The sequence below is a fragment of the Arabidopsis thaliana genome, chromosome 2 (assembly GCF_000001735.4).
Source record: "Arabidopsis thaliana chromosome 2, partial sequence".
In the NCBI taxonomy this organism is placed as follows: domain Eukaryota; kingdom Viridiplantae; phylum Streptophyta; class Magnoliopsida; order Brassicales; family Brassicaceae; genus Arabidopsis; species Arabidopsis thaliana.
Window position 1 is genome coordinate 16,885,086 of NC_003071.7, and position 10,315 is coordinate 16,895,400.

Sequence of the window (10,315 nt, forward strand, 5' to 3'; positions counted from 1 at the left end):
ACTTATTAGTGATCATTTGTTATAATATAGATATCTATCGAACCATACACATATATGGATCATGTAGTAGACGAGAGGTGGAAACAATCAAGGGTTTTGCACCAAACCCTAAATTAAAGAAAAGAAAAGAAACAGATCGTATAGGAGGAGGAAGATGAGATGAAATAGTAAAATAAAATCAAATGAATGAAGCTAGAGACGTGAAAGAAAAGGGGTTTGATGAAGCAACGGGACTTGTGTGTGAGTGTTGTTGTGTTGTGATGATTAATTGGCACACATGTGAAATGGTGGGTACGTTTATTTGTCCGTCTCCAATATATACAATCTTCTATATCCTATACCATTGCTAATCTATCCAAAGTTATATACTTCTACATATATCTATACGCTTAAATATACAAATTTATTCGTATATGCATACATATATAAGTTTGACGAGTAACTCGATCTAAATAGATATGTTTTTTAGATTGATCCATCAAATCATTCAATATGTAATGTGAAGGCAAATTGTTAGGCATCAACCTTTATATGTGTTTTGAAAGATGTGACTTTACATTGGTGTTTGTTCAAAAATGGGATTTATGTTGCTAATGCATAGATCCACATATACGCGTTGTATACGGCGTTGCAAATACATATACATATAGAGAGAGAACGAAAGAGAGCGCGATAGAGAGGACAAGGAGAGATGAGGAATAGGTGAAGAGAGAGAGGAGGATATATGTGTGGGTATTTGTTCATAAAGATCCCCGTGAGGAGTGTTTGGAGGCATTCCAAAATCACAACTAACATTCTTTTGTTTGCTTTTATCCTCACCTTCACTTCTTTCGATGCTCCCAAATTTTATTTTCATTTCACAAATATTAATTAGTCCCCCATATATCACGAGCTCATCATTCCCTTTCTCGTCCCATTTTATTTTTACTTTTACTATCTATACACTTATCATATATTAACATTATGTAAGTGGCCCATATATATACATATAGAGTATGTATATATTTAACCGTCACCTAGTCATCCCAAGTTCAAATGATTTGTTCTTCTTGTTACAATCATAACGAGTTGGTAATGGTACTTGCATATGTTTTAACTCGCGGTTGAATAGAAATTGCATATCCAAAAAAGAGATGGCGATGTCATTTTGCTAGTTATTCTATTTAATTTAGATATATGTATAGATTAAAATAAAATTACTTTCATATAGAATTTATAGTTCAATGACTAGCTATAGCTAATATGTATTCTTTTTAACTCTATTAGTATATATACATACATGATAAAGTCCTTTTGTATGATCCACATACACATACTTTTTACATGAATTTGAAGAGTACAATCATATCAATATGAGTCGATAAATGGATTTTTGTAATCATATACGTTTTCATCCGTTTCCAAAAATTCAAAGCTGGCGACTGTTGTTATCAATTATCGTGATTTTTCTTGGAGGCGTTAGAACAGTATTAAGACAAAGAGGAAACTAAAATCACATCAGTAAATTTAAAGTAAATAAAATGGTGGTATTTCATCGACTATACACATCGATTATAAAAACATAGCGATTAATCTACATTTTACAAGATTCAAGTTGGTAGGTAAGGGTACGTATTTTTATGATATAAATACTGTATAAATATAAGATAGTATATTTCATATAAGAAAACAAAATAAAAATTGTGTGGAATATTAAATAGAATATCGTCTATTGAGACATAGAGGCAAGCAAGTAATTCACGAGATACAAATCGGAGTTGTCCGTATATTATATTTTGTAGCGATCAAGAGAGACTAAGGCAGACATGTGAGAGGGGAGAGGATCCTATAAACAATTTAAATCTAAGATCTCTGCTTCCTCCTTCTCATATATATATTGCATATTTACACATAGTTCCTCTATACAGAAACTGATCGAGAAAACTCACGAAACAAGAGGCTAATCAAAAGCATAGAAGAAGAATGGTTTCAAGGGAACAGAAGAGAGGTTCTTTGCAAGAGAAGTTTCAATTGCTTCGTTCAATCACTAATTCACATGCTGTAATTATTACATCACTCTCTCTTTCTTTCTATTTTTATTACCTCCAACGGAGATTAACGCAATCATATATCTACATATATAAATCTTGTTATTCACACACACACACATGATCTCACACATACAATCGTAATCAATATACATATAGATTATTATTATTATTCACTCTGTCACGATTTCGATCGTTCCCTTTGGATCATTTTCTATCACAGCTTAGGTATTTGAATCCCTTTTGCTCTTCTATATTCCAGTTTGCTTTTTTTATTTAGTTATTTAGGTAATCACTTGATCCTCTTCTAAGCATATATAGAAGCATATGTTATTACAAACAAGATATATAGGCCTTTGAAGTTGAATTCTCTTCTCGGCTAAATTTATAATTCTAGATTTTGAGATGTCGTATATGCTACTAATATATGTGTGGGGGCACACGTGTTTTGATGACAGGAAAACGATACATCGATCATAATGGATGCATCAAAATATATCCAAAAGCTTAAGCAGAAAGTCGAAAGATTCAACCAAGACCCTACTGCAGAGCAATCTTCAAGCGAGCCCACGGATCCAAAAACACCAATGGTACAAACAATCGAAAACATATAAATATTCCTTAGGATCCATCATATATATTTAAGTACGAATGTGATTAATGTGTAAATGAGAGATTCATTAAGAGCTTTTTGTTTGGGAAATTTTATAGGTAACAGTGGAAACCCTAGACAAGGGTTTTATGATAAACGTGTTCTCAGGAAAGAATCAGCCAGGGATGCTTGTTTCGGTATTAGAAGCCTTCGAGGATATTGGGCTTAACGTTCTTGAAGCTAGGGCTTCATGTACCGACTCTTTTAGCTTGCATGCCATGGGACTCGAGGTAATTAACTAATCATCACACTAGTGTTTATATGAGCTAGGTTCTTGATACAAATGAGCTGAGTTTTTTACAATGGTGTCATCATATATGTTTACGAAATCTTATGTGGTTACACTTACTTTATTACAAATATATTCAAATTCATGCTGGTGAAAATTTAAAAATCATTTTGTAAAATTATAATAAAAAGTGGGCAATCTCAACACAAACACACACACGAATACAAAATATAAACATGTGTAGTCTATGTCGATATGTGTGTGTTGGCATGTATAATTATTTTAATGATTACGTCACTGTTAATAATACAAATGTAGAATGAAGATGGAGAAAATATGGATGCTGAAGCAGTGAAACAGGCAGTGACTGATGCAATCAGGAGCTGGGGTGAAATCAATGATCCACAGAACTAGATTGACCCACTTTTCATTTTTTTTTTATATATAATTTATTTCTTATTATACAAAATATAAGGAAATAACACAGTTTCTATAGTATTTCTGCTTCTTCTTTTTTCTTTTTCTTCTGTCCATTTTGTAGTCCAGAATTTCCCCGTGAAAAGGGATAATGAAGAAAAATCAATTGTATGTTTATTTATTTCACGTAAGCAATAGAAAATACGTTCTTAAGGTACATCACCTAACATATCAAGTTATCAACTGAGATAGTTATAATTTTGTTCATTTTAAATTAGATCAGAAATAAATAAAAAAGCTGAGTTTAGCAGAGAACTAAAACTTATTACTATTTTGGATTTGATCAGAAGATATTAGAGAAAATTGTTTTCTACAACAGAAGAAGACAAGCATTTTTGTTCACGTGAGCAAAATAACTCCAGAAACCCGGGAAAGTAAAACGTACAAATACATCCGTTCTACACATTCGTCCCACGATTGATACTTTACTTAAGCACAACTAAGTGTACGTGATCATCTGATTTTACATGGCATAAGATTATGATTATTAACAAGACTTTTAGAGAGAAAAAATTAGGGTTTATAAAGCCAAACTGGATTCTTCTAACAACATTTCTTCAATATGTGTTGTCATAAAGTCAGAGACAGCATCTTTAGGATTTTATCCTAGAGAATATCTGCAAGCTCGAGGACATTGAATGCATTTGATGAATTCATGGAGGCAATGAGCTGGTTACTGCAGAGTTCTTGGAGGTACGGAATCTTGTATTTGTCTGCAGCTATGTAGTGTACGGGCGTGCTTCAACAGTTTTGAATCCGAAAGGTAACCTTTGTACATGAACTCAGTAAAGGTATATATAGCTCATCGTGAGTCATCTCTGAAAAAGTGATTGGATCACTTGCTGATGAAGTTGAATCAATCATCTGCTTAAGCACCTCCGATGATGCAGCCTTTGTAAAACACAATCCATTAACAGTTTAGCTGAATCTAGCTAGCAAGTTTTTTTTTTTGTTATAGAAAATTTTGAAAAGAGAAAAAGAACATACCAAGATGATTTTGTGAGCAGGGATAGGATCTGTTTGGTCCCCTGCTTTAAGCAGTACATCGACTCCAACTTTCTCTTTCCAGTATTTCGCAAATGAATCAATGAATTCAATCTTGTTTGCCATTTTCTGTGAATCAAAATATAATGTTATAAGCAAAATTCATCCACTAGAACATTGTAAAATTCCATTTTACAAATCCCTAAATGCGAATCTCGTTTTTGCACTTAATAAAACTCAGAATAAATCTCAAAACGCTCTACAATCCTAATATATAGTTGACACTCGAAAAATTGTGAGCAAATCAAACTAATGACCAAATTGGCAGTGGTTGAATCTAATTACTCATAAGTCTAATTGTGCATTTGGATTGAATATGGTAGTCATTACTCCAAACAGTTAGCAATTTAGCAAATTGATCGGCTCCTTTTTTAGGAGACTAGTTCCCTAACCAGCAATAGAAAAGTATTTCCCTGCTTCATCGCTTCTAAATATTTATTAACTTAATATATACTAATTCATCTTTAGAGTTGTTTCGTTTAAAAAAATGATTGTGCTGATTTAATAATAATAATAAAAATAAAAAAAATCTCTAACAACATGTCTTTGAGAATGTATCCAACTCCAGTAAAAAATCATAAGATTATGAGAATTTGGTGAAAAATTTAGTTAAAAATGAAGAAAGAAAAATTATGTATTAGTTATATTAGTACTTGTATTTAATCATTTATTTAATTACGGAATTATTTTATTTAAGAAAAAATTGGAAAGGCTCGTAATCTCAACTTCGCATTAAGCGAAGTCTTGGAACCCTGGGAACCTCGGTGCTTAGCACTGACAACAGCGACCACATCTACTACAGATTCTAGCACTCGTCGTACAAGTTAAAGCCTTCAGTATCTCCACTGTAAGATTTGGATGATTGTTGGCGAATACCTTGAACTCAACAGAAGTAGAAATCGCACCTAAATTAGTTATGATATTAGTGAAAGCGGAATCATGAAACCACTTATAGGTGGGCCAGTGGTAGGAAGGATTTCGGGCTGAGGGTGAAATTCCCAATAATCCCGGGTTCGAATCCCCACGGCTGCAAACACCTTAAGTGGCCACCGCAGACAATTTAAAATCGGGCTATGCGGCCTCCAGGAACTACTCTTGCCGCTTTCGGGACGCACGCAGTGGGCTAGTCTGAGCCCATTGGGCTTGGGATACCTGGGTTATCCAAAAAAAAAAAAAAAAAAAAAAAAGAAAGCGGAATCATGAAGGGCTTTGTCAAAAGGGATTTGGGCGAGCTCAAGGATGTCAAGAGCATTTGAAGATTTAAGAGATGATATAAGCTCGATTCTGCATAGGTCTCGTAGATGCGGAATCTCGTATTTGTCCCCCGCAATATAGAGTGACCTAACGTGTTGCTTCTCTTTTGCAGAAAGCATAGAGCCGTCGCTGTATATGAATTCAATGAAAGCCTCTAATTCTTCGTGTTTCATCTCACAGAGAGTGATTGTCTCTAGTTGAGCCGAAGCCTTGATCTCGTCTGACTCCAACATCTTCTTAAACACCTCTGATCTTGCAGACTATTAATTATATCAAGAAAAGAGCATTAATTAACAATGAAAATCAGTTCAAGTAAGAGCATTTGGATGAATTTCTTTATGAAATTAGATGATGATTTAAAAGGAGAAACGAAGTAGAGAGACCAGAACAAGCTTATGGGCAGAAGTAGAAGCACCCTCATCACCACTGTCCCCTGCCTTAAGCCGTACATCGACTTGACGTTGTTCTTTCAAAATCTTTGCAAATCCACCCACGAAAAGCTCTTTGTTGGTTTCTGTTGCCATGTTTTTAAAGTATATATCGTGGATATGATTTAGTTAACGATTGTGGGTTATTATATATAGAACCTAGGCGGTCAAAATTACTATTTTGCTTTCTTTTCCCAAGACTTTTGGATTTGGTCAAGGAGACATTAATACATTAGAACTCGGAATTTAATTTGCACTCATTAATAGGAGACTTTATCAGACGAATACAGAATTTTAAGTTTTGTGTTATGGTTTGTTTACCTCTTCTTACTGTCTCTTGCACTTCTGTGTATGGCACACTAAACAAGAATCTAAAAGACTCTAGCTAAGATTTTATAAAATAGGAACCTTACTTATAGTCAGGAAAGAATGATAGGAATGCACTAAAAAAGCTTGCGACGAAAAAAAAAAAAAAAAAAGCTTGCTCAAATTGAGCTTTAAACTTTTTAACAATCTCTCTGTTTATTTCCTTTTGGACATAAGAAGAACTAAGAGATCAAACAAATCAAAACTTAGTGTCAAGATTGATTATTTGCTTTTTTTCTTTTCTTATCCCAATGCTCATTAATCTTTCTGAGAGGCGGCACAATTTAGACACAAATTGGCAAACTATGGATACTATGCAAATGGTGATATCCGCGAAGTCGATATTGTGACAATTATGTCAAATCACTTGAAAATGATAAAACCATTTATCAAAAAGAGATGAAACAATTTAACAAAGAAAAAATGAGAAAGGAAACAACAAAAGCAACGCTATGGTTCTTTTAGTAGTAGCGATTACAGTAACCACAGATTTTTCTGCTAGTACTTAGTCTAGTTATAGAAGCCTTCATTATATCCACGGCAAGATTTGGGTGATTGGCGACAAACAGCTTGAACTCATCACCACTAGCAATCGTACTTATATTGGTTATGATAGTAGTGAAGGCGGGATCATTGAGGGCTTTGTCAAAAGGGATTTGGGCGAGCTCAAGGATGCTAAGAGCATTCGACGAATTCAAAGATGATATAAGCTCGTTTCTGCATAGGTCTCTTAGATGCGGAATCTCATATTTGTCGGCTGCATGAAAGAGTGAACGAGCATGTTTCTTGAGACTAGCAGAACAAATGGAGCCATCAACCCTATAGATGAACTCCACAAAAGCCTCCAATTCTTCGTGTTTCATCTCCGAGAGGGTGACTGTCTCCATCTGTTTAGATGAAGCCTTGAACTCGTCTGATTCCAATATCTTCTTAAACACCTCTGATCTTGCCACCTATTCAATATTCCATTCATGTCAACAATGAAAAACATCCCAAGTAAGAGACACTCTCAAAAACATTGCTACACAATAAGTAACTTTTCCCTATAATTGGATGATGATAAATAAAAGAGAAGAGGAAGTAGAGAAACCAAGACAAGCTTGTGGGCGAAAATAGATGTAGTCTCATCACTGTCTCCTGCCTTGAGACGTACATCGGCTTGCCATTGTTCATTCAAGAGTTTCTTAAATCCACCTAAGAAAGCCTCTTTGTTGCTTTGTGTAGCCATTGCAGTTTGCAAACCAAATATATAAAACCTGAATGTGATTTGGTCGATGTTATGTTAGGGCACTATACTATGTATTATTCGCGTACCAGAACAATTATCCAGGAGAAATTGACGGCGGAAGTCGAGGAATGGTTTTTTACGCGGCCAATGGTTTAGGGTTTGTAGTCTAAGATTAGAAGCAAAGGTTAAAAACCTAGCTTTAGAGTTTACCAACTACTTTACTTGCAGCTTGCCTCAACTAAACTAACATACTTAACCAAATGGGCTTTAAACTAAACCCATAAAACATTCTTCTGTTGGGCCAAAACCAACAAAGGCCAATAAAACAATCGACTTAAACCGGTCCAATTAATTAATTGAGTAACGTAAATTGTACGCAAAACAGAGGAATGCGAAGTATGATGATTCAGATGACGGAGAATGGAATTTGATCATTGTGATTGTCCCAACGTCGTCTGAATCTCTTCTTACGTTAATAAGCCTAGCCGAATCTCCCGTCTTCTCTTGGGAACCTGAAGACAAAATTGTTGAGCTGTTCTCTGTTTACACATTAAGAATAAAGGAGTTGAAGAAACTCCTTCTGTAATGGCCAACCAAGCTACAGCTTTAATCTGTTATGCTTCTTTATCTTCTTGTGGCTTGTTCTATTTCTGAAAAGGATGTAACAGTATACAACATATATGATAGATAAATCCATGAAAGTAATCACACCCATCGAATTGTTTGAAGCAAATAGTTGGTATGGGTATGAGCCTTTCCTAATTTTTGTTAATGTTTTCGATCGAAAGTTGTGACAGGAAGTAAACACAATGAGCACATGAAAATAGAACAAAACCCTTACGAGCACTCATGAAAAGGAATTTCAGGAATCTGTAGCTATTTACTCACCATGACATATTCTGGTTGAAATTTTTATAACATGATATGTACGTTTCATTTGTTCCAATCTAAAGTCTTAATGATCATTGTGTATCTTCTGTTACACACTGATATCTTTGCTGTTTTTGTGTCATTCACTTTACTGATAATAGTGTTCTGCTATCATTTCTGAGAGACTAGTACACTGCCTAGTTAGAAGAGAGCATGCCTAGATTCCATTTTATGTTATATTTAGAACATCAAATTTCTCATGAGATATTCTAGTATTATAATTTGCATCTCACCACTATAGTAGTGTTTGACAACATTTCCCATATGTACCCTTAAATGGGTTCAAATTGTTTAACATGTGTGGTAAATAAGCTTTTTCTCCCTAAAATCTAACTTTTGTTTAACTTTGATATTTCATTGCATACGATCCCTGAGGACTATATCAAACAGCGAAGAGCTTACTACTAAGATGTTTATTGGTTGATCTGGCAAAAAGAGGAGGTTACATCTAGTGGCGGGCCTATAGTAAATAAAATTCCTGTTTCTCACCCTTAAAAAGATAGAAGAGTGGTCCACAAGCAAAGTTTCGTGATTGGCTCTGTTTCACTGGGCCATTAATACACACATATCCACAGTCTTTGTGTATACAAAAGATGATTATGGTTGTAAATAGACATATGGAAGGACAAAACACGTCATAATAGAAAGCTTAGGAACCTATGAATGGTGGAAACAGCAAGGTCTTGTCGCATCGAGTAATCTGTAGGAAACATTATCTTTAACAGTTAACAGTACAATGCACCACTTTGGCACTGCCTTTGTTATAGTCAAGAGAAATGTACGAAGTGAGAAAGAATCTTTTTCTATTAGTGGTTATACGTTTAACCCTTAATGTCTCTCAATGTCCTTCTCATAGATATCTAATAGCTAAAACCTAAGTTACCTCATGCTCATGTTTCAATTCTTTGCAAGTTGCAATGTGAGGCCAACAAAGCAAGCCTGTCAAATCGTTTTCAGTCGTATCCTTAACCCTCGTGCAAATCTTTTGTCATCATTTAATCTTCTTTTGTACTCTTTGCTCCATTATCACGGCTCTTGACCATATGCTAACAAATTAACCGTCAGGCTTTTTGGGTGTACCTGGACTTGCTTCTTGGGACTGTTCACAGTCTCGGCGAACCGCGACTGCATAAGATTCCCGCAGAACCAGAATATATCATGAAAAGATTCAGTATTATTGTTGAATATCCGGAATTATGAACTTTAGAGTTTGTGTTATGGTTAACAATTAACAAACTTTATTTATGTAACGTAATCTCACACATTGTTTTGCTACATTTGGGTTAGAAATAAGTTTGACAATCCTTTGTAACACAATGATACCATTGAGTTATTGCATCTAAAAAAACACGTGGTTTCATTATTTGGATTTTGGACCCAATGTCATTTTATTGGGCAGTCTTTTACGGTAAAGTCAAATCTCAGAAATGGTTGGAAATATTTATTTTCCATTCCTTCTTTGGTTATGTTTGTTACGTGTTGTTCTCAGCATCTCACGCTCCATAATATCTGAGCTCATCACATAACAAAACCATTTTTGTCATTTTTTCAAACAATTTTGGGATTTCGAAATGGACCCAATGTAAAAGAAAAAATTTCCATTAATTCTGTGTCCTAGAAAAATAGTTTTGACATATTTTAAAATTATTTGAAATTATTAATATACCTCGTTTTAATACT

General features: G+C 34.5%; 3 protein-coding genes and 2 non-coding genes across 7 annotated transcripts; 3 read left to right on the top strand and 2 right to left on the bottom strand.

Moving 5' to 3' along the window:
- Window positions 1–1,681: 1,681 nt before the first annotated feature.
- On the top strand, window positions 1,682–4,158 carry AT2G40435 (transcription factor SCREAM-like protein). Of its 3 annotated transcripts, none has more exons than NM_129604.2 (4): window positions 1,682–2,040; window positions 2,486–2,617; window positions 2,739–2,909; window positions 3,227–3,553. In NM_129604.2, exons 1-4 carry the CDS (start codon window positions 1,963–1,965, stop codon window positions 3,320–3,322), a joined length of 477 nt encoding a protein of 158 aa, NP_565932.1. In that variant the 5' UTR covers window positions 1,682–1,962; the 3' UTR covers window positions 3,323–3,553. The 3 variants fall into 3 exon arrangements, with proteins under 3 accessions (NP_565932.1, NP_001324739.1, NP_001324738.1); NM_001336840.1 differs by lacking the exon at window positions 3,227–3,553 and adding an exon at window positions 3,968–4,158 and having other exon boundaries at window positions 1,739–2,040; NM_001336839.1 differs by having other exon boundaries at window positions 2,739–3,553.
- Window positions 4,127–4,495, bottom strand: AT2G40440 (BTB/POZ domain protein; the record flags this gene model as incomplete). The annotated part of the gene is made up of 2 exons (NM_129605.2): window positions 4,127–4,276; window positions 4,373–4,495. 2 exons carry the CDS (start codon window positions 4,493–4,495, stop codon window positions 4,127–4,129), a joined length of 273 nt encoding a protein of 90 aa, NP_181576.2.
- Window positions 4,496–5,360: 865 nt separating this feature from the next.
- Window positions 5,361–5,482, top strand: MIR8171. The gene has a single exon (NR_140478.1). It is a non-coding gene; the product is annotated as a microRNA ath-MIR8171 precursor (primary transcript).
- A 1,456-nt stretch (window positions 5,483–6,938) lies between these two features.
- Window positions 6,939–7,889, bottom strand: AT2G40450 (BTB/POZ domain-containing protein; the record flags this gene model as incomplete). The annotated part of the gene is made up of 2 exons (NM_129606.2): window positions 7,568–7,889; window positions 6,939–7,430 (listed from the first exon to the last, which is right to left on the bottom strand). Exons 1-2 carry the CDS (start codon window positions 7,703–7,705, stop codon window positions 6,939–6,941), a joined length of 630 nt encoding a protein of 209 aa, NP_181577.1. The 5' UTR covers window positions 7,706–7,889.
- Window positions 7,890–8,153: 264 nt separating this feature from the next.
- On the top strand, window positions 8,154–8,352 carry AT2G09155. The gene has a single exon (NR_140479.1). It is a non-coding gene; the product is annotated as an other RNA (non-coding RNA).
- Window positions 8,353–10,315: the final 1,963 nt, after the last annotated feature.

What these genes read in the sequence shown, in the direction of transcription:
- AT2G40435 (NM_129604.2), top strand. Translation starts at nt 1,963, where the DNA reads ATGGTTTCAAGGGAACAGAAGAGAGGTTCTTTGCAAGAGAAGTTTCAA. An exon ending in CAATCACTAATTCACATGCT is followed by an intron (nt 2,041 to 2,485) that starts GTAATTATTACA and finishes TTTTGATGACAG; the next exon opens with GAAAACGATACATCGATCAT. An exon ending in CGGATCCAAAAACACCAATG is followed by an intron (nt 2,618 to 2,738) that starts GTACAAACAATC and finishes GAAATTTTATAG; the next exon opens with GTAACAGTGGAAACCCTAGA.